At 40.2% G+C, this 23,218-nt stretch overlaps 3 protein-coding genes across 3 annotated transcripts in view; 2 read left to right on the top strand and 1 right to left on the bottom strand.

Moving 5' to 3' along the window:
- zgc:162872 (BAR_ACAPs and ArfGap_ACAP domain-containing protein) overlaps positions 1-11,086 on the top strand; it is a 28,218-nt gene extending 17,132 nt beyond the window's left edge. The window contains exons 19-22 of the mRNA XM_046073181.1: positions 1,566-1,675; positions 1,754-1,864; positions 5,659-5,720; positions 6,894-11,086. Of these exons, the coding sequence (XP_045929137.1) occupies positions 1,566-1,675; positions 1,754-1,864; positions 5,659-5,720; positions 6,894-7,078 (468 nt within the window). The 3' untranslated portion in view covers positions 7,079-11,086. The remainder of the gene's footprint in view (positions 1-1,565; positions 1,676-1,753; positions 1,865-5,658; positions 5,721-6,893) is intronic.
- LOC123985567 (SH3KBP1-binding protein 1-like) overlaps positions 1-23,218 on the top strand; it is a 234,595-nt gene that overhangs the window by 155,399 nt on the left and 55,978 nt on the right. The window lies entirely within an intron of this gene.
- Positions 17,050-23,218, bottom strand: part of rffl (ring finger and FYVE-like domain containing E3 ubiquitin protein ligase) — an 18,286-nt gene continuing 12,117 nt past the window's right edge. The window contains exons 6-8 of the mRNA XM_046073183.1: positions 21,459-21,482; positions 20,658-20,851; positions 17,050-18,156 (exon numbers count right to left, since the gene is read on the bottom strand). Of these exons, the coding sequence (XP_045929139.1) occupies positions 20,664-20,851; positions 21,459-21,482 (212 nt within the window). The 3' untranslated portion in view covers positions 17,050-18,156; positions 20,658-20,663. The remainder of the gene's footprint in view (positions 18,157-20,657; positions 20,852-21,458; positions 21,483-23,218) is intronic.

Genomic DNA, 23,218 nt, shown 5'->3' with positions numbered 1-23,218 from the left:
CGCTACCTGGACCTGCGGTGAGCGAAAACATGGAGGACGGCAGTGATGGAGGTAGTAGTCTTCCTGCTCCTCCTTGTTATCATCTGCTCACAAATTCTCTTTCTTCCACCTGAAATCAACTTAAAGAAAGATGCTAACCTTTGTGGCCTCCATGTTTACTTCTCTACGACGTGGTCGGTTCACTCTGGAGTCTAATATGGACCTGGTTTAGAAAATCACAAACAGTAAATCAATAAAAGAGAAAGAAGCTGCACTGCAGGTTTAAAATCTGATTTGTAAGTCTGCATCGCGTCTACGTGCGTAGCTTACGCTGTAGCCTACAGTGTGCGTTGGTGTCTGTGTTGTTCTGCAATTACACCGTCAAAACGCCAGTTGGCGGTTCACACACAACGCGATAAGCGAATAAACACAACCCGCGATTCCTACAGCTGTATGAACCCAAAGAAAACATTTTGCTGTGATTTAATTCCAATAAACGGATCAAACTGATGCTGAAATAGCTGCAACATGATGCAGATTTGTTAAACATATGAATTCATGCTTTGTCAGGTCTGTCAGCAGGACAACAACTAAAATGTTTGTTTTCTGAATGGAGTTCGGATCAATCAGGGCTATGCTATGCTAACCTGTTCACAGCAAAGTACAACGACAGCTGGAATAAAGTTACAGACACATATTTTCTGAACTTAACAGGTAGTTCAACCTCCTCGCTTTCTTTTCTCCAAGTAATGTCCAGTTTTGTCCGGTTTTTATATAAATATGAAGTCGTAGTCCAGTAGACGCTAACAACAACAACAACAACAACAGTGGAACCGGATGTGAACGGAAGCTGCTGAGAAGCTCCAGTGAAGATAAATCAAGCTGTAATCCCAAAAACTAAAGTAAAAAGCTAATTTAATAAAAGCAGTTAACTCTGAGCTCCTCCTGCGGGTAAACGGCGTAGCTGTCAGAGCAGAATCCAGACCGACTACGGGGGTTTATTCGTCCGAAAGCTGCGGCGCTGCTCCCGCCTCTTTCTCCCCGTTCTTTAGCAGCTCTCCATCGGCCAGTGGCGTTTCACTTGCCCGCTCTGACTGGTCCTCTCCAAACAACGCTCTGAAGCCGCCGGTGACGTTTGGACAAGCTCACCGTTGATAGGCTTTCACAACATCAGCTTTATAGTGTCCACTGTGTTGACTTCGGCCGGCTAACTTCCTGTTTAGCCTTCCGCTAACTTGAATGTGGGTAAAATAATAATGCGGCTCTGCCAGACTTTTTGAAACAAGTCACGGGGGTTGAGACACTCAAAAATATTGATCCACCGTGTTACAGCCACTTCACTGGCCACTCGTAAAATTGACTTTTAAGACCGGAGCGCTTCCGGTAGGCTCAGAGGAAATGCGTTGCCATCAAGCAGACCAATCACAGTTCTCGCGGTCCGTGTCGCAGCGACGTGTAGATACATTTTCAGGGAGGTTCACGACAAGCTCTGGCGTACTGTACGGCGGCGTACATTCAACGCTGAGGTATAACTCAGCATGAAGGTCTTCACTTGTGCTGGTTGTGTTTCTCGGTGCTGCCTGCAGGGGTCGCTGTTGGCCTGCGAGTTCCTGCTGCTGAACGGGGCAAATGTCAACCACCGAGACCTGAGAGGACAGGGAGCGCTGCACGCCGCTGCCACCGCTGGACATACCGGGTAAACACACACACACACACACACACAGAGTTTAAATAAACTGGAATAATCAATGCTGATGTTCATTGACCGCTGTAGACAGGTGTGTCTGCTTCTGAAGAGAGGAGCCAATCAGTACGCTGTAGACGAGCGAGGACAGGACCCATTGGCCATCGCTGTGGAAACAGCCCACGCTGACATCGTCACACTGTGAGTCGTCAATGGAGGCAGGCGAGCTACTGCTGCTTCTAGCGAGTAGACGATCACATCACGATTATTTTTAGAACTTTCTGGAAATATTCAAAAAGTATTGATACCTATAATGAAATCATTTTACCAGGTTTGACATTACACACTGAACAAAATTATAAACAACACTTTTGTTCTGTGCCCCCATTCATCATGAGCTGGACCCAAAGATCTCAGACTTTCTCTATGAACTGCACATTTTGGAGTGGCCTTTTATTGTGGCCAGCCTAAGGCCTTTTATTGTGGCCAGCCCACACCTTAGACAATCCCGATGCATCTTGATATGCCACACCTGTGAGGTGGATGGATTATCTCGGCAAAGGAGAAGTGCTCACTAACGCAGATTCTGACAGATTTGTGAACAATATTTGAGAGAAATAAGCCTTTTGTGTACAGAGAGAAAGTCTCAGATCTTTGAGTTCAGCCAAAGTCCTTTTAGGCAAGTCGTGCCACTCGGCAGCCATCTTGGCAATACTTCCAGGGTGCTATTTCAGACTAATAAGACCAGGGCCCGTATTACAGAAACTATCTTAAGTCTGAAGTTAAGACAGGAAGAGTCTAAGATGGGATTTTTCTCAATTTGGTATAACACAGGGAATTTCTGACTAACTTTAGGAATCCTGTCTTATCTCCCTTCATCCTATCTCAGGTTAAGAAATCCTAAACAGTCGATCCAACATCGGTGATCAACTTGTCTGTTACCTAGCAACCGATCCACTTTTCTCATCTCGCTGAGCTAAACGACTTTTAATCGCTGTTTTTTGGTGTTTTTTTTAATGAAACATAAACTGGAAATGGAGCAGAAACAACAACTATCACTGAACTTCAAATCACATGACTTAGAGGTGTTGGTAACCTCCGTCGAGAAATATAAATTCCAGTAACACTGAAATCGGGATATTAAAGAGGGGGGGCGCTAACACAGCGGACACAGTCTCCGCCACATATCCTGCATCCAGCGGAGCGCTGATGCTGTCAAAAAGAAAAGAAAATAATAATAAAGAGAAAAGCAGCGGCGGTGGCTCCTCCTCCCTCACTGACCCCGGCAGAAACCCCAACTCTGCTCGGGAAGGTTAATAATAAAGTTAATAATAAAGGCTGCGGGCTGACGTCAGCATGTTTTTCATGTATTTCTTGAATTTAACGATCTCCTCCAATCAAACACCTGCATCAGGATCCTTTTGTTCCATCAAGCCTTCACACTATGTTTTATAATGAGACGTTATCCAGCGTCACATCGCCGACAGCCTTTCTGCTAACGAGGGTTCGGTCATCAAACACATCGGTAGAATCGGTTATTAAGTTCGGCCTGTTGACATTTTGTTGATCTTGTGAAAGCAGTAAAAAAGCAGCTACCTGGTGGAAAAGTAAAGTTAGGGCAGCTCAACAGTTAAGATGTAATGAAGTCAGGACGCTTCTGTGAAACACTTCCTGTCTAAAGTTAGGAAAGGATCACTGACTCAGGAACTGTTAATCTGCAACGGCCTAAATCAGTTCCTAACCCTTATTACCGTGGTTACTGAATGAATGGGGAGAGATCCAGATCTGCACTTTTACTGGTCACCGGGACAAAAAAATACATGAATAGAATCAGCAGTAAAATCTGATAGAAATGGCTAATTTGCCCCAAAATAAGGTTTACAAAGCTTTTTTCCCGATCGATTATACTTCTACTACGCATGTGTCACCATTTAGAAGTAAAACGGACCCTTACGTCAGTGGAACCACACGATTGGCTGAAATATGTTTCCCGCTTTGGCTGTTGATGAATGGGAGCAAAAACAAAAGTGTTGCCTTTATAATTTTGTTCAGTGTAAATTAAACTTTTTGTTTGCATTAACATTAAAATAATAACAGCAGATACTATTATGTAAATATATTAAACCATATCAAATCTGCATTAAAAGCAAATAACAATTTACATACACACTTTTACAACTAATTCAACTGCCAGACGACCGAATCGATTATGATCAATGAATGATTATTATGTTTGTTTGTATAATATTAATACTTTTTTTTTGCAATTCACAAATGTCAAAAATCAGTCATCTAAATGTTAATTGATAACGTGATGTTGTTGGATCTCGACACAAGACGGTCACAAAACAGCATTACGGAGTATTTACGCATTTACGCTAAACACGTCCACAGACAGCAGTTGGACAGCACTGTGTGTACAGAAATTTATATGAGACACAAATACACAGAAGTGCTAATAAACAGTATAAACTACAGCTTTCACTAACTGTTGATACTCGGAGCAGCCATCTCAGATTGGAAATCCGACTTAAGGTGGTGGTACATCCTCGAAATGCCAACTTCCCAGTACAACTGGAACGCACCATCAGACTTCTGGTCCGGAAGCTGAGCAGGACTGGACGAGCCGGCGTCACATGACCAGGATTAAAAAGTCGTAGTGGACTGCTGTGTGAGAGAGAGAGGGAAATGTTGAATCACGTAACAAGCAATGATTTCTCCCTCTCTCTTTCTTTATTTATCTCCGCAGGTAACGTTAGTCAGTATAGCCTATTAAAGAAGCTCAGATTATAACTCGAAGATGCGCCGTCAGCAGGTGAAGCGGTAAGACAGAAGACAACAGGCAAATATAAGCAGCGAATGGTTTTGGCTAACGCAGGCTGTCTATTTAGCTAAATCGTTGCCTTTTATTGAAACACGTTCAACTGTTCATAAAGTGCTCGTCAATGTCACTTTGTGAACAGATCAGCCTGAATGGAGCATCGTCCTGCATAAATAGTTATGATTATTGATGCATTAGTAGGCTACTTAAAGCTAAAGTTAGAGACTAACTAATGAATAAAAAACGCCAAAATGAAACAGCTTTAACTGGAATTATTATTATAATAGTGGGAAGCTACTGTATATACTGTACTATTATATGAAATCATTATGAATATAGTAACATCATATAAATAATTTATTAATATCAAACTAACAGCTTACTATTATATTAACAATAGACTTTTAATATAATGTTATATAATAATAATAGTGAGTGTATTAGCATAATATTATAATATTATGCTAATAGACTCATTTATACTAGCTCCTCCTCCAGGTTGTGGAAGGATCCTCTGCAGCAGACAGATGTAGATTTAGAACATCTATATCTTGTTCTATTTAGATGTTGTTATATTTTTTACTAAAGTTCTTGTTATAAAAATTTACATAAAACCCTTTTAAAGCGAGTGTTTCTGACTTAACCGGTTACAGCTCAAAGTGGCGCCGCAGTCTTAAAATATGTTGAAAAGGTTTTAAAAAGGATTGAATTTTACTTCCAGTATATACCCTGATAAAGTAGTGGGTGATGGTACGAAGATGACTCATTAGATTAGAAATGTTGCCCCTTCCGCAGCGATTCAAGTTTTCCGTCAGCACGTCTATAATAAACAGAAACGACCACTTTAGTCCTCTCTGGCGCGCTGTCACCATGTTGTCATTGATCAAAACAAACCCATGTTGATGCGGCGCAGGTTTTTCAGAGACTGTCGCTAACTTGACTTGATGCTGGACAGTATTTACTGTGAGTTTTTCCAAAGCGCGGTAATCAGACACGGTTATCACGAACATTTAAATTTGTAACGGCAAAACTAACCTTTGGGAATTGGACCGTGTTTTATCATTAAACTGGTAACCGTTTCATCCCTAGCATCCACCCAACAAATAAAAAATGATGAAACGACGGATAAAGATGTTGTGAAATTAGTAAACTGTGATTATTGTTGATGTTTCAGACTGCGGATGGCCAGGATGAACGAAGAGATGAGAGATTCAGAAGGAGTCTTTGGAGCTGTGGGTCAGTACACATTTATATAACGTACTGTATGTCCTGAAAATACATATACTGTGTGTATAAATCTAGACGGGTTTCTGTGCAACTTCACCACCAAGATGCAACCAGGGGGCAGGAAGCAGCACTCGCGGCACCTCTAGCTGCAGTGTTGGGCAAATTACTCAGAAATTGTAATGACTTACTTTTTACTTATTACTCATTTAAAAAGTAAATATTACTTTACTAAAACAAAATAGTCACGTCACTCATTCCGTTCCAATTACTTTCCACCACCGCACCCCGTCCTTAAAAGTGACAGGAAACCTGTTCAGCAGCGCGTTTTAGAAATGAATCCACTTTACTGGAACAATAATGAACCTGAGGAGGCAACAAGCAGCCGGACTGAAACACTGCAGCCTCTCAGACCAGAGGATGCTGCATCAGACAGGCTGTTTAAAACTAAGAAAAAACAAAGCAGAGCCCTCCTGACTTTTTAAACTGATTGCATCCTCATAACAGCATCAATGAGGAGGATTTTTACGAAACCTAGAACGTTTTTAACGCCACTGAGATTTAAAAAAATCAAGCAAGCGTCTCGACCGTCACGTTCCTGTTTTGCATATGTATTTATAAGAGAAGTATTCAGTGCTTTTACAAAACACAACACACTGATTAACTCCGCTCCGTCCAGCCGAGTGGAGGCTTCACTGGCAGCAACGTCAGCAGCCGGAGTTTCTCTCTACAGGCCAAGTTTCACGTTTCTTAGCAGATGCTTCAATACAAAATTGTTCGCGGTTGAAAGCTTTTTGCTGGTCGCGCAACGTTTACAACGGAAGACCGATTCTTTGCGCCTCTGAGTGCGACACAGCTAAGTTCGGCCTGATGGCAGCACTTCCAGCTGTGGAGAGAACGCCTCTCTCCCTCGTTCAGACCTACAGCGCGGCCGTGCTGTTATGTTAATATCCAAAATGAAAAGATCCAACTCTGAAATGGCAGTTTATTATTAAGTCAACAAGAATTTCCAAACTATGCGTAATCTACGTTTCAGCGGTTGACTGCAGTCTTCTGACCGGGTACCGAAGCGTTTTGCCCCCTGGCTGCGCATCCAGCAGTGTTTGTATACAAGAAACCCGTCTGTATACTGTGTGTGTAAATATAGACTCACCTGTATATATTACGACCCTGATCTCCACTCAGGAGACGACGAGACGTTTCAGGACATCTTCCGTGACTTCAGCGACATGGCGTCACACGACCCGGAGAGACTCACCAGACGGCAGTTCAGCCGGGGGGGAGAGGAAGAGGAGGAGGTGGCGGCGACGGAAGATGGAGGAGGAGAAATGGTGAACAGCAAACACCATGCTGAAAAGACGTCAGAATGACCCGTTGGACCGCAGACGCTCTGTAGACCACTGGAACCGCCTGAAACGGCAACTTTAATGTTTAGAAGAGTCGACAGACAGCTGACGTCTAAAAACCTGCTGAACATATAGGATGTAATAATACGGTGTAGTATATAAATATAACAGTGTTAGTACACACATACTTTATATGTACAGTTACTGCGGTGACAGAGGAGGAGCTAATGTTTACTTTTATCAGAAATTAATCTGCAGATCATTCTCTCCGTTCATCGTTTTGGTCCTTCAAATTTCAGAAAATAGTGACTGGATCTGTCCAGAATGGGAACATGTTCACTATCGTGTTAGAAAGCAGAAGAAATGAATCATTTTTCCACCACTGGCCCGTCAGAGTTTAGTGGCCCCCGGGGGATAAAATAAAATAAAAAATGTTTTCACAACACTTTATTAATCGTACAAACATTGTAACAATTTAAATTTTCTTCTTATAATTTACATTTATTCATGTAGCTGACGCTTTTATCCAAAGCCTATACATACATACTAGACAAGGCTCACAGCGGGGGATTGAACCTGGGTCTCTCACACCAAAGGCAGGCGTCTTATCCACTGCGCCATCACCACCTAATCAGATATTTAAAATTTACATGTTTTGATGTGAGTCTCTTGCTGTTTGTTTCCGCATATTTAAAAACACAAAAGGTAAAGGAGGGACATGTCGCAGATATCGATTGGCGTTTACAGTAGCCAGTAGCTGAATGTGCGTTACGCCCCCGCCACGCAGACTCTGTGCGGACCACCATGATGTGGACCGGTTCCAGCTCCCAGTGAGTGAACACAGCAGCCGGACCGGGACCGACAGAGGCCAGTTTGACGACAGGAAATACAGGACCGAGGTGGTTTTCTTGCCGGGTCAGAAAATGGGTCCGCAAGCTGCAATGCTAACCGAGCTAACTAGCTACAGATACAGACCGATAATGTAGCCTACGGTTAGCAGCAACCCTGCCTCACTTCACCTGAAGGAGGAACCTTTTTAGTTCACACGCGTCCTCGCGACATTATGCTAGCGTAGCTCCCCCCTGCTGGACGTCTTACTGCTCAGTGGAATGTTGCATCATGGGAGAACCGCGTCCAACAACTGCAGTTCCCACAAATAGATTTGAAATTTGAATGCGCAGTAAGACAGTAAACATGGTGAACATTATACCTGCTAAACATCAGCATGTTGTTGTGGTGAGGCATTAGCGTTTAGCTCACATATTCCCTCAGAAAACAAAGTGAATTTTCGACACGCGTTTGACCTTTTTTTGTGTTCTCGTTACTCGTGCCCGCGATATTTGCTCTTAATACAGCAATATGGACCCAAAATAAACATTTCAATGTGATTTAGTTGCAATAAACGGGTCAAAATTATGCCGAAATAATGAAATTATGATGCTGAAATGTTAAACATTTCCTGCTTTGTCAGGTCCGTCTGCAAGATGACAAGCAAACAGTTTTTAAAATGCTTATTTTCTGAATGGAGTTTGGATCAGTCAGTGCTGTGCTATGAGCTCTGGGTGCCCATAGACAGCTACATTAACAACAGTGGAGGTCGGAAACTCGCTGCCGCAGACAGGTTCAGAAGGGTGAATGAAGATCCCCAAATTTAAAAACATTATCCGCCAATAAACAGCTCCGGATCAGAGCAGAATCCGGCGCCGCCCCCTCGCCTCGCCTCCACAGCTCCCCATCACTTTTCAATGCGGAACACGAGTTTCGCTTCCTTTGTGATCACGCGGTTGGTTTGGTTACATTTCTGTTTACAGACAGATTAAACAAATAATATATTTACGTGTTATTCAGCGAGCTTCAGACAGCCGGGCCAGCTGTCTCCACAGTCCTTATGCTAAGCTATATCGTCATTTCAGCGCTACATAACCGTAAATACTCACATTGTTACCGTGATCATTGTTTCAATGAATTCAGTTACTGTCAAAACCTCGTACCTGTTTAACACCTCTGATGATGTCATGAGGGAGGCGGTCAGTGTGTGCAGTTTAATAAAAGCATTATTATTATTATTAACACGTGAATAACTCAGGTCAGCAATGTGTCTGAGATCCTGAAGCACATTGTGGACGGTGGTGAAAGCTCTGGCAACAGCTCAGAAAACAGGAAGTACTGCGGCAGCCATTCACTGTAGTTATATTAAGTAATCATCTCTCTGTTTTAACGTGTTAGTGGCGGGGTCTGCCATTCATTCAGATTGCAGGTTCACTGTTTGTAATTTGATTTCACAGATACCAGCTTCAACCAAACTTGCTGCAAATTTTGACAGAATTTACAAAAAGAGGACGAGGCAAGATAACGTAATTTAAAGAGCTACAGTCGAATCTTGAACGACCGTGTTTGTTGATTTTATGTGTTCATGTGAGGAAGGTTACAGCCTCCTAATCGCTCCGCACAACAGGGAAATCCTTTTTTGCGATAGGTTTTCTTGTTCAAATTGAAAAAAATATATCTGAAAATCTGAAAAAGTTGGATTAGCTAACTGCTAATTAGAGCCCGACCGATGACAATTTAAAAAATTAGACCGATCTGTCAATCATGTTGGTGTCGTTGCATAGTTTGTCCACCAGAGGGCGCTCTACAACACGTGTTTGAAATGTCACACAACACAGTTGTACCATTTAAAAAGTCTATTTTTAAATTGCAGTATGTCGTGTTGTCTTGATGTCTCATATCGACACAAAACAAATGTTGGGGAGAATCTTTGTTTACGTGTTTCTGAAAAGAAGAAAAACAAAAAGGTTATCGGCCAATATATCGGAATATTGGATTTTACAAAAACCCTCATATCAAAATCTGTACGACGTTTCTGATTTGGTAGTTAACGGAAACTCGGGTCCAGATTAAAAACTCCAATGCCTAGAGCTTCAAATCTGGACTAGATAAACTTTGTCCTTTTTTAAATTTTCACAGATAGAATAAAGGTTTCACAAATCTGAAACTGCGCTAGGCAAAGTGGTTTTTGATCTGGACCCGTTTCTCTAACTGCCTGATCAGAAGCTAACTTCAGCGTTGTAAAATCGCTAACTGTCAGGCTCTACTGCTAATGCTAACCCAACATTTCCTACTGCTGCTGCTTCACATTAAAACACTTCAACTGGCTTTTATTGTGAAGCAGCCACAGGAAGTACAATGTTTTCGTCACGTAGGTCAGCGCTGACCGCCACCGTTGTGTGTCACTGAAACCTGGATTTAATTTTAGAACAACCAAGAGCTCAAAACCTGCTTAGCATTAGCTTAGCATAATTTACAAGGTGCCACCCCCAACAGTTGTTAACTGTACTAAAAATCGATGCAGCAGAACCAGAGATCTGTTTTTAATCCCACACGTTCGTAACAACGTGGCATGTACATTACCCACAATGCAACTGGGCCACCGGCAGTTGGGCTTATCAATCAGGTCAAAACTGTGATGATCAATCAGGTCAAACGGACAGTGACACTGTTGCCCGTCGGCTGATGGCGAACCCCGCCACTAACAGTTAAAACTACACAGAGGAATAATACGAGCGTGTAAAAACGTTAAACGGCGAGTTTAAATAGAATTGAAACGTGGTTTGGTTTCGTGAACTCTTCCCAGACAGTAAGACTTCGCCATCTGCTGCTGACAGAAAGTGATCAGAAAGGGATTTGATGATTAGCTGCTGCTATCTGTTTTATCAATGAGCCACAGAAAACGTTCGCTGAGTCTTGAGTGAAGACTGACGTGGACCAACAGGCTGTAAAGACCGAGTCCAGCCCTGAAGCAGAACTCTTCAACGTCACATCGGGTTTTCACTGGCAGCTATTTATTGACTAGTGTTGATTTTATTTTTTTTTGAGCCTCAGACCTGCTGAAAACCTCATTTCAAAACGTGTCCTGAGTTTTTCTGCCCTGAGTTCAGACTGAAGGAAGAGGAAGACTTCAGGAGAGGACTTTCCAACACATTTCATTCCACACTGTTAATAATGTGATGCTAATAAAACCTCTTAATACAAGTTGATGTCTGTCTGCTGTTTAAACCTGAATGATGTTTTGATTCACTTCCTGAATCCTGTTTATCTTCAGCTTTCAAAAGTTAAAAACAATTTTTGTACTTTTAGTTTATTAAGGTGGAATGAGGGGGGCAAAATAATATATAAAATGAAATAATGATAAAACCTGACAAGGAGCTGAGCAGCAGGAACATATAAATATGGATCGTTGGAATAACAGTTTCTGGCTTTTATAGATTACTTGATCCAAATACTGAATCTTCTGATTAACAACTAGCCTCAGATATTCACATCATAATCAATAAAAGTCCATCTTTAACCTTTGAAAACTGCAGAATAGTATGTACATTATACTTAACATTAACAAACAATTATTATATTGTAATAAATAACATTGAGTATTTAACAAGTCAATATTAACGTGAATAAATGCAATAGACCGACTAATCGGGACGAAATGCGGCATTTTGATATAATCCTCATCGGCCAAATATATATATCGTGCTAAATGATAGCAGCTCCAATCTAAAACCATTACTGGCTAGTGTTAAATATACATACGTATATATATTTATACTGTAGAGAATAATGGAGCTGAATGACGTCTGAGAAACTGAACCCTGCTCTCCCTTTAACACCAGAAATCTACAGCAGAACCCAAAGTATGTTTCTGTTTCATTCATTGATAAAGCTTCCGACTGACACAACACGTTGAGATAACATGTAGATTAGGTCGTGCTATTATGGATTAAACAGGACTTTTCTTTCTTCTGACATCGGCGTTAAATATCATGCTCTAAATATCGGCATCGGCCACTGAAAAGCCTGTATCGGTCGACAACTAATCTACATTACTGTGTACTGTGCAAAGGTTTCTAGTTTATATTTATCAATTAGTAAAAAGGCAAAGTGAGTGCACAGAAACGCTAAAAAACGCTAATTCAGATCAGTATTTGGTGTGACCACCCTTCCAAACAGCATCTTCAATAACAAACAAATACCTTTTCCAAAAGGTACGAAATGACCAAGCTGCTGTCAATCATTACTGTGGCGTCAGTCCCGACACCCTGAGCCAAAAGTAACGGAACAAAGGGATGTTAAATAGCAGCAGATACGCATGAATGAGGGACCGCTCCAGAAGGTTTTATTTCTGAACAGCAGACACTGCTGCGCATGAGATTGTTGCTATGGCCACAGTTCTGATCATAAGCTTGGTTCGGTTCAAGCACCAAAACCGCTTGGTTAGGTTCAGGCACCAAAAATAGCAGCGCTTACTCAGTTGCTACTTACAGAGCAAGTGAATCAATATTTTGTCACTCAACGTAGGAAAGTAGTAATAGTTTCGTTAAGGTTAGGTTTAGGGACCAAAACCACTTTGTTAGGTTTAGGCATCAAAACCGCTTGGTTAAATTTAGGCACTAAAACCGCTTGGTTAAATTTAGGCACTAAAACCGCTTGGTTAAATTTAGGCACTAAAGCCGCTTGGTTAGCTTCAGGCACCAAAAACCACTTAGGCACCAAAAACAGCACAGCTTACTCAGTTGCTACTTACAGAGCAAGTGAATCAATATTTTGTCACTCAACGTAGGAAAGTAGGGGCTTGTCAAAGTAAGGTAAGGAAACACTGGATACACGACTGAACGAAAATCAGTTTTATTACAAAATGATTCATCAAAGTTCACTCAGAAAACTAAAGCTTCTTCTAAAATATTTCTTTTTAAAACAGATTCCAGTGAAGTTTTTAAGTACATCACAACGCGTCTGGACTGAGATTAAAATCAAGAGTCAAATCAAAAACTGAAAATCCAGGGTTCTCACTGAGACTATAGCAGTGGTTCCCAAACTGGGGGTCAGGAGGTCACCAGTTAAATCTGACAGGCCGAAGGAAAAACTAAAACCTGCTGCTTTTTTTGTTGCTTTAATGTAAAAAGAATTTCAACAAATTTAACAAAAACAATGCATCTATAAATAACCCTACCTTAGCTTTAATCTTATGCTTGGAAATATTAGATTGTTTCACCTGAAACAATAATTCAAATGACCCAATCTAAGAGGTTGTGAGGTGGGAACGCTCACAACTCAGACATTTAAAAACCTCTTTATATAAGCTTTATTTCAACAAGCCTAAAAGCTTGGGAACCACTGGACTAAAGAACACAGCTGAATGCTAGCACGTTAGCTTCCAGCTGTGTTGGTCTCAGCTAACAATGCTGAAGAACATACCTGAAGAGAACCGGATAATTTGTTTCTGTCTAATGGAAGATCATATAAAACTCTGTGCTGTGATTATAACATTATTCACTTATGTTCTTGCAGAGACACCAGTGAAACTTAATGGATAGTTTTAGTATTTTTAAACCTGGGCACTATTTTCACATATTTTGGTGTTGAAATGACTAGCAGGTAGAAAACGTTTTGAATCCGTGCAGTAGATGCTTCAGCCGGCAGCTGAACCATCTGCAACGCATTCCTTTGAGGCGATTGCTCCCATTAAAATGGCGTCCTCAAAAAGCGCTTCTTTTCGCCACAGACAGCCTCAGACTGTAATGGTGCGTTCCATCTGTACTGGGAGTTCTGAGACCAGAAGTGACAAATGGAACGACCCCGATGTCGGACTTCCTACTCGTCAACTCTTTGGTCTTTTCTGTGTCAAACTGAGCAAGTCGTATATGTAGGTGCAAAATCCGTACTGCTTGCCGGTCTCTATCTGCACAAGCGCAAAAGCGGTCTTGTCAGCCAAAGAAGGTTACCACAAATGTGCCTGTTCATAATTACGCCATTTTGACGGGCACAACTGCAGCCGCTGCAGATGGTTTAGCTGCCGGCTGAAACATCTACTGCACAGATTCAAAACTTTTTCTACCCACTAGTCATTTCAACACCCAACATGTGTGGAAACGGGGCCCAGGTTTAAAAAATACTTAAATTATCTTAAATGCAACACTGTTATCTTGCTATCATGATCCCGCTGTACGTAAGAAAGCCAAACATTACAGATGACAGATGTGATCCCAAAATAAAAAGTCCCAACAAACATCACAAAAAAAAAAAAAAAAAAATCAACCTTACTAAATTCTCAAGAACAAAACCTGAAGAAAAACAAATGGACAAAATATCTCCTGCATCATCTCTCTAGAACAATTTTTTCTTCTCCAAAACAAATCAACTAAACAAGTTCAACATGTTTCATCATCAACAGATTAGTGCAATCGGAGTTATAACAAGACACAAAGTCAACTTCAGAGTTTAAATGCTGAAGTTTCTGTTCACAGAAACGGTCTGCTGTTCATGTTGTTAGTCTTAACATGGAGTCTCTCAAGGAAGCGTCCTGGGGCCTCTGCTGTTTCTACTAAAACTGATGTAGATTTAAAGGAACAGTTCAACATTTAGGAAATCCTCTTGTTCTCTGTCTTTTCCAGAGTCACAGGAGAAGATGAAGGTCCAGTACAGAGATGGGTTCAGGCCAGGAATTAAGATCCTGTTCTGCAACTTTAATAAGCACTTATAAACTCAACACAACCACAGGACCTCTGAACGTTATTTTCCAGCATGACGGGCCAAAGAGAGTTTCAAAGAGAGTCTAAATAACACAGGAATCAGCCCCAAAACTGTCAATGCTTAACCACAGAATATAAAATAAAACGAAATTTTAAAAGCAAAAAAAAATTTAAATCCTAGATCCCTCAAATTCCCAGAAAAATAAAGAGAACGTTGTCTCACAAGAAGCTTCAGCCCTGGGTCAATGGGTAGCTTTGCTTAGCACAAAGACTGGGAGCAGTGGGAAACTGTTAGCCTAGCTTAGCATAACATAAAAATATCGGTGTAGGGTTGGTGGGGCCGTTTGGTCAACAGTTTCCTGTCTCTGCTGCCCCCTGCTGGCTCCTGTAGGGGAGCTAACAGCTGACTATGACGCCATGTGTCTTAATGCGTTTTTTTTTTAATCTGGGGGCATGGATTTAAAACTGTAAATGCCTTCTTTTTTTTTTTCTTTTTTTTTTTTACAAATTTTCTAATATTTTATAAGTGATTTCCAGAAAAAAAAAGTCATATTGCGCCAATTAGTTGATTCATCGATCTACAGAAAATTAATGCAACTATTTTGCTTATCAATTAACCGCTAAAGCTGCACTTCCAAATATTAAAGTGTGTCTTCTACAGTAACAAAATGAATGTGTTTGGATTTTGAATTGTTGGTCGGACAAAAAAAAAAAAAGACGATTGAAGGCGACATCTCGGACTCAGGACAGTTTGACATTTGTAGACCAAGCAATTAATCGACAAAATAATTGAGTAATTTTTCGATAAATAACCATTAGCTGCGGCCATAGTGCTAATTATAGGACAAATAGGAATTGAAAGAATAGTTCTATTTAAAACCAGGTAAAGATTTATTAATCGTTAATTTATTATTAGACATTTTATTCTTATTTTAATCTGCTGAGGTGGAACGAAAGACTTGAGGTAAATGTTTTTGAAAATAATTTTAAGTGTATTAATGCGATACTGTCATTAGCACTTAATTAGAGTTCTTACCAGGAAGCAAGGATTACGCTGCAGCCCCGTTTCAGATCAGCAGTCGTGTTAAAGGGTAATTCAACCTGCATACTATGTTTTTGTATCTATGTGGCTAATTGGAACATTTTTTTAAAATTGGTACAGTACTGCAGCGTAATCCCTGCGCCCCGTCAAAGTACAGCTGTTTTTTCCCTCCGACAGGCTCAGATTGTAAACACAAGTGTCTGACAACATTATAGAAAGGATCCCTACAGAGAGAGAAGATCCTTTTTGTTCAACCAGAAACAGTCACTATATTGCTATCGTCAAAGCCATCAGACTCCATTGATAAAAATGTTACAGAGAGCCTAAGTCACTCTCATCCGCTTCCGGCCCATGGGATCTTTTTTCGAAAAAAAAAATGTACGGTAGTCAACGGCAAGAGACAACTTATTTTTTGATCCTGTTTGAACTGAGTTACACACGATGTTTGTCAATTTAAAAGATAATTTTGTCCGCCAAGAAAGTTGTAGTTAAATCAGTAAAGTTACATGTAGTTTTGTGTGAAAACTGTTCAATGAACTACATCTCTCGTCTCGCACAATATACGTCACCAACATTTTGGCTTGGTACTGCTAAGCTAACGTTCATTGCTTGGTTGCTGCTAGCTAGATAACTTAGCCATGTTCCACGCAGAAATAAATCTCACCTGATGTGTTTAATCCAACGATTCTCGGTCCTTTTATCACATCATCTCCACATGGAAGTTCTTTCACGTTAGCTTCAGTATCGTTAGCTTCAGTACCGTTAGCTTCAGTCACTGAAACACAAAGTTATGACGCCACATACGCGACGTTTGGGTTTGTGGTCTTTGTTATTATGTATTTTCAGTCTGATGCTTCAACAGTTTTATATCAAACTGCGACTTTCTTGACTTTCAAATGTACATTTTAAATTGACCAACATCTTGTGTGTAATTCAGATCACAATTCAAACAGGATCAAAAAATTTGTTGCCTCTTGCCGTTGACTACCGTACATTTTTTTTCCGAAGTAAGGTCCCATGGTGGTCCATGGTGGAAGGGGAGGGGCTTAGGCACTCTATTGTGTTTTTAACCTGTTAATACACCAAAGTCACACAATAACACACAAACTAACCGACCAAGGCAGCTAGCTGTAGACCAGAGAGGTAAAATTACTGGAGGGGTTTTTCCAATGGAGTCTGGTGGCTTTGACGAGAGTGATTTAGTGACTGTTTGTGGTTAAACAAAAAGGATATTACTTTTTTCTAAAAAGGTCTCTCTCTGTAGGGATCATTTCCATAATGTTGTCAGACACTTATAACAATCTGAGCCTGCCAGCGGCAAGAGAACAAGTTCTGTAGTGGACGAACTTTGATGGGTTTTAATAAATGTGCCAATTACTCACATTGACACAAAAACATGGGCAAATGGGGTCCAGGTTGAACAATACTTAACTTTAACCCTTTAATTGTGTCACCAAAACAAATAAAATTGTTGACGACCTTTGTTATGACAAAAGATTCATTTTCAGGCTTTTTTTTAAAAGTATAAACTGGATAAGTTTATCTCTCGAGTCCAACGTTGGGACCAGATCCCTACAGGAAAATGAACACCTTAGGTTTGGAAAAGTAAAGTATGCAACAACAAAATTTACTGTAATAACAAATATAATGTATACGGGAGTTGTCGTTTAGGAGCTAAAACACTCTGATCTGGTTCTTCATCCGGTCATTTACAGTTTTTAATGGATTTATAGCTGCTCTGGAATCGCTTTTCAGTTCAGGAGTGAAACAGCAGCGCTAACAGGACGCTCACCTGCACGTCTGAGCGACAGGTGCAGCACCAGTCACCTGAGGCTGGGGGCGGGGCTCAGTGTGCATTGTTGGGTGGGGATCAGAGGTTATTTTCCTGCTGATAATCTGATCCAGAAGGCAGTTTAATGAACATGTTTGTTGCACAGAAATTGAAGAGTAAACAGTAAGATAAGGCCGATTTCAGAGTGGGAACTCTCTTATGTGAGTGTTGCATTGTGGGATGTCAATAACCGCACATGTCCATGATATCACAGGTGTTAACTTCATTTGGTTGATCCTAAACCCACTGCAGGCTGTAAACAGAGTAAAGGCTGCACTGAAAACAGTCTGTGAACGTTAAAGGCTCACCAGCCGAGGTAGAGCCGCGTTTTCTTTGGTTGATTTGCGCCAAAACTTTCCCAAAATCTTCCGGACTCACAGCTGGATCGTGCCGTTATTACAGACCCGCTTCGCTGTTATTACCGACCGACAGAGGTGGCGAAGGCACGGAGGGTTTCTTGTGCGATGACTTTAAAGGTTAAAGTTCAAAGTGTAGAGACATGAGCCACCTCCCAGAGTCCATCTGCACATTCAGTGTTTTGTGTTCAAACAGCAGCTCTGCAGCCTGAAGGCGTCTTACATTCTTCATACGTCATACTGCACATCTTATTTACACTAGAAAAATAGAGTTAGCAAAATAAAAAACATTTCCCGGCCCCTCAGGAGCGCTTATTTGCAGGTTATTGCTTTGGAGTCGGTCCATCCTGCAGAGAAGAACAAGACAACAGTGTGAGACTTTGGGAGTTTGAACACAGTAAGAATCAGAACCAGTTTTATTGCCAAGTAGTATTTTACAAGTACAAGGAATTTGCTTTGGTAAGAAGGCTCTACATGCAGACAAACATACAGTTGACATAAGTGAATGTAAAAATATATAAAGATGGAATAAACAGACGCACGTTATGAAAGAATAGAACTATGTGTAGGGAAAGAACAACGTGGCAGATATTTTTTACATGTGCATTTCTCCAGGTTTGTGCTGTGCAGACGTGTTACAGGGGGAGAGGATTTGTATTTATATAAATATATAAACTGATAAAATATAAAAACAGAGACGGAGACAGAGTTTATAAGCTTAATGGGGAATAAAGCAAAACGATCAGCTGAAACCTTTTTCTCCCCCCACAACAAAGGACAGCGTGACTCTCGTCATCAAAAACTGAAAACATTAGTTTTTTCCCCCCGCACAATAAAAAAATTTGACTTTAACTGTACTTTCAAATAAAGTAATACGAAAGCTGAAAGCAGCTTGGGTTTGTTTGGGATCAGAAGCCGTGTTAAAGGGTAACATCTGTATTTTTCAACCTTTTCCCATGTGTTTGTGTCTATGCGACTAACAGTCGGCAGCAGTCAAACAGCTCTGCAGAGTAATCCTTGCACCAAAGAGCTTGTTATTGCCGCTGACAGGCTCAGATTGTTATTGGTGTCTGACAACATTATGGAAAGGATCCCTGCAGAGAGAGACCTTTTTATTTTATTTTTTTTTAAAGAGAAACATCCTTTTTTGCTATATTGCTCTCATCAAGGCCACCAGACTACATTGATGAAAAACAGTAATTTTACCTCACAGAACACAGGAGTTGCTGCCTCACTCTGTTTGTTTGTGTTGTTGTGTGACTTTGTTGTTTTAAAAGGGTAAATACACCAAAGTCAAACAATAAGACAAACAAACTAACCGGCCGTGGCAGTTAAAAATTAAGGTACATAAATAAGAGGTAAAATGACTGTTTTTATTAATGGAGTCTGGTGGCTTTGACGAGAGCAATATAGTTAAACAAAAAGGATTTTACTCTTTTAAAAAAAAGGTCTCTCTCTGTAGGGATCCTTTCCATACATTTGCTCAACCCCTCAGCCTGTTTTTATTTTCCATTTAACTCTTTTAACCCTGATTGTACACTGCACTGTAACTTTTATTATTTTTTAATGTGTATTTTTTCAATTTCCCCATGTTGCTTTTAAACTTTTTTTTTAATATTTCCCTGTTGCTTTTATGTAAAGCACTTTAAATTACCTTGTTGTTGAGATGTGCTATACAATTAAACTTGCCTTGCCTAATGTTATCAGAGACTTGAATTAACAATCTGAGCTTGTCACCCGCAAAAACAAACACTTCAGTGGACGCAGTTTGACGGAAGGATTATGCTGAAGCCCGGTTTCACTGCTGCAGACTCCGGCGCGCTCGCTCAGTACTGGACCAAATATGTTGTACGGATTAGTCTGATAAACACAAACACATGGGGAAATATGGTCCATGTTGAAAAATACCAAACTTACCCTTAAACTGTGTCAACGAAAAATATTTTTTGACGATTTTTGCTGAATTGGAACCAGAAGTAGTTTGTTTAAACAGGGATTTAGAAGCAGCGTTAATTTGAACAAAAACAACAGAGAAGGTTAAAGGAGACTTATTATTCTGCTTTCTAGTCCTATATTGTAGCTCTGTGACTCCTGTATGGCAGCTTTAAATGATTCAAATTAAAAAAAAAAATAATTCTCTGTCTTACACTGTCTCTTCATGTAGGCCTTCATTTCAGCCTCTGTCTGAAACAAGCTGTAGACGCTCCTGTCTCTTTAAGGCCCCCCCTCTCAAAGCCCACTGTCTTCTGATTGGCCAAGACCTGAATCATGTTACCAGGCTGTTGTTGTTGCTGGGCGGAACAGGCAGACTGAGCCGTTGCCATATCTATCTATATCTCTCTATATCTATACACATTGTTTTTTTTTTTTTAAATGGACTAAATAAAAATGAAAGATTTGTCTATTAATATACACAAACGTTTATTTTATTTTAATTATTTAATATATTATTAATTTTATATTATAATATTTAATTATTATTATATTATAATAACACACACGGTTTTATTTATTTATTTTAATATTTATTTTACAGAATTTTTATATTTTTTATTGTTACTTTATTTTGTATTAAACACACACACACACACACACACACACACACACACACACACCTTTTGCCGTTTTATTTCCCTATCTAATGAAATGTATGAAATTAATTGTACTTATGCACTTTATATGTAGGTTTGGCAATATTGTTGCTATACATTCATGCCAATAAAGCTAATTTGAATATTTTAACCTCATTATTTGAAGCTTTGGTCACGTTTAACATGAACATCCAACATTATAACATTGTCGATAAGTCATAAAATGTGGAAATGCATAACAGGTCTCTTTAGTTTACCTGCGCTCAGGATCGGAAGACGTGAACGGCTCGGACGACGTACTGGCGGCAGACGGGGCACTCGCTCATCCTCTTGCCGCACTTGGTGCAGGTGATCATGTGACCACACTCCAGCAGGACGCAGTCGATGGGAGAGTCCATACAGATCTTACAGAGGTTCTCATCAAGACCGCCGCCAACGCCGTCGCCAGACTCTGGAGGGAGACAGAGACGTACGAAGCACTGTCAGGGACAATCCTTATTTTTATTATAGATTAATCTGAAGATTATTTATTTGATTATTCAAATAATTGTTTGCTCTTAATAAAGTCAGAAAATACTTCAAACTGAGATTCGTTGATCATCAAAACAGTTATAATTATTTTCTGTTGATCGACTAATTGATTTATCAGTCACTGGTTTCAGCTTTATAACACTATGGATTAAATATTAACACACAGAAATATAAATGACCCAATAAATAATAATAATAATAATAATAATAATAATCTTTATTTGTAGAGCACTTTTCAAAAACAAGTTAACAAGTGTAAAGACAATAATACCCAAGAGACAATAATACAGAAACAATACAAGATAAAAGCATGAAAACATTGAAAAGACTAAAATACACGTTTAAGATAAATATAAAATTAGTAAAATAGAATAAAATAAAAGGGATAAAATAAAGTCAAAAATCCTGAACTCATTATTCTAAACTGTTTTTCTGTTGTTCAATTTTCTTATCTGATATGAAGACATGAAGAGGATCTTATGCAGCGAGATGTTCTGCTAAATTCGGACGATTCACAGAAAACTCACCTGAAGCGTTCAGAGCGTTGGCAGCTGAAAGAAAAAACAACAAAAGCTTTTTGTTATTTTAATGAACTGACACCATCTCCTGAAGGAAAACTGCTGCAGAGAGGAGCAGGTGATAAAAAGCTGATTAATGACGTTAAACAAAAAGTAAATTTTAAAGTTAAATGCATTAATCAGATGAAATAAGCTACTAGAAATAGTTTTAAAAACCCACTAACACAGACACCTTCTTTATGAGACATGTGGAACGCTGAAAAACGCTTCCACACGTTTGGCTCGATCGACTGATGCAACAAAAACAGCATCAATTTAAACTCAGTTTGTCCTCCTGTTCACCTTATTAGTAAGAATAAATTGCACTGCATGAAAGAATTAATTAATATGATTCCAAAATACAACATATTTGAAGCTTTCTTGAGCAAAACCAGATATTTGTTAGTTAGTTAGTTTCTTCTTGCTCACTACAGGGAAACTTTCATCTGTTTTGCATATAATACTAAATTATATTAAGTTTTATTGGTCTATAATATTCAGATTTATTTTTCAAACCGTTTCTGCCATGTGAGTCGCCGTTTCTCTTTTCACCAGTTTATGTTGGTACGCATGGCTCAGAGTTTTCGTGAAGGACAATTTATTTTTTTTTATAGATCTCAAAGTTTGCTTTGAAAGTGGCGTTTATAAATGAGACCCTATGAACACAAAGAACCATCACTAGGGGTGTGACGAGATCTCGTATTTCACACGCTGTCAAGCCCAGCTGATCGGCGCTGTGAGTGCAGACAGCTGTGACGAGTGGGAACGTAGCCGGTAGAGTTTTGAAAACTGAAGCGCAGCCCGCTCTGTTTGGGACTGTGAGCTGCACTTTATGAGCTGCTGAAGTTAACCTGTGTGGATCTGTGCTGAGATTTCTGCCTGATCACAAGTGTTACTTTAGGTTTCACAAGCAACATGCAGTCCCAACCTGCGTCGGCCAAACGGTCTGAAGGGGATAACGTTACTACCAGCGGATCAATAACGTAATGCAGCGCAGAGTAAAGGGCAGCTAGACTTCTCAGTAAATGACCACGTTAGTCTGGACGCGTCAGAGAACCCAGATCTGTGGGAGAGATTCTGAATGTGCAGAAAGTTTTGAACATGAGCAGAAAATCTGCTGAAACACAGGAGAAACTTCCTAACCAGCAGGATCCTATCCTAACTGGTAACCACGGTAATAAGGGTTAGGAACTGATTTAGGCCGTTACAGATTAACAGTTCCTGAGTCAGTGATCCTTTCCTAACTTTAGCTGGATAACGTCTCATTATAAAACATAGTGTGAAGGCTTGATGGAACAAAAGGATCCTGATGCAGGTGTTTGATTGGAGGAGATCGTTAAATTCAAGACATACGTGAAAAACATGCTGACGTCAGCCCGCAGCCTTTATTATTAACTTTATTATTAACTTTCCCGAGCAGAGTTGGGGTTTCTGCCGGGGTCAGTGAGGGAGGAGGAGCCACCGCCGGGACAAAACGGCTGCTTTCTCTTCGTATCACTTCTAAATGGACTGATTTTCTTTTTGACAGCATCAACGACCACAACTGTGAAACTTCTGCCTGAATTAGCTTTCAAATATATCCAGTGAGAAATGGAGATTTCGACACGGATCTATTGAAGGTAACAGGCGCGAAAAAAACGACGAATGTTGAATATTAAACTAACTTCACCCCGGTGAGATGCTGCGGTGACTGCGCCTGCTGTGTTAGCCCCCCCCCCCCCCCCCCCCCC

The sequence above is a fragment of the Micropterus dolomieu genome, linkage group LG17 (assembly GCF_021292245.1).
Source record: "Micropterus dolomieu isolate WLL.071019.BEF.003 ecotype Adirondacks linkage group LG17, ASM2129224v1, whole genome shotgun sequence".
In the NCBI taxonomy this organism is placed as follows: Eukaryota; Metazoa; Chordata; class Actinopteri; order Centrarchiformes; family Centrarchidae; genus Micropterus; species Micropterus dolomieu.
This window is presented reverse-complemented; position numbering and strand designations above follow the sequence as displayed.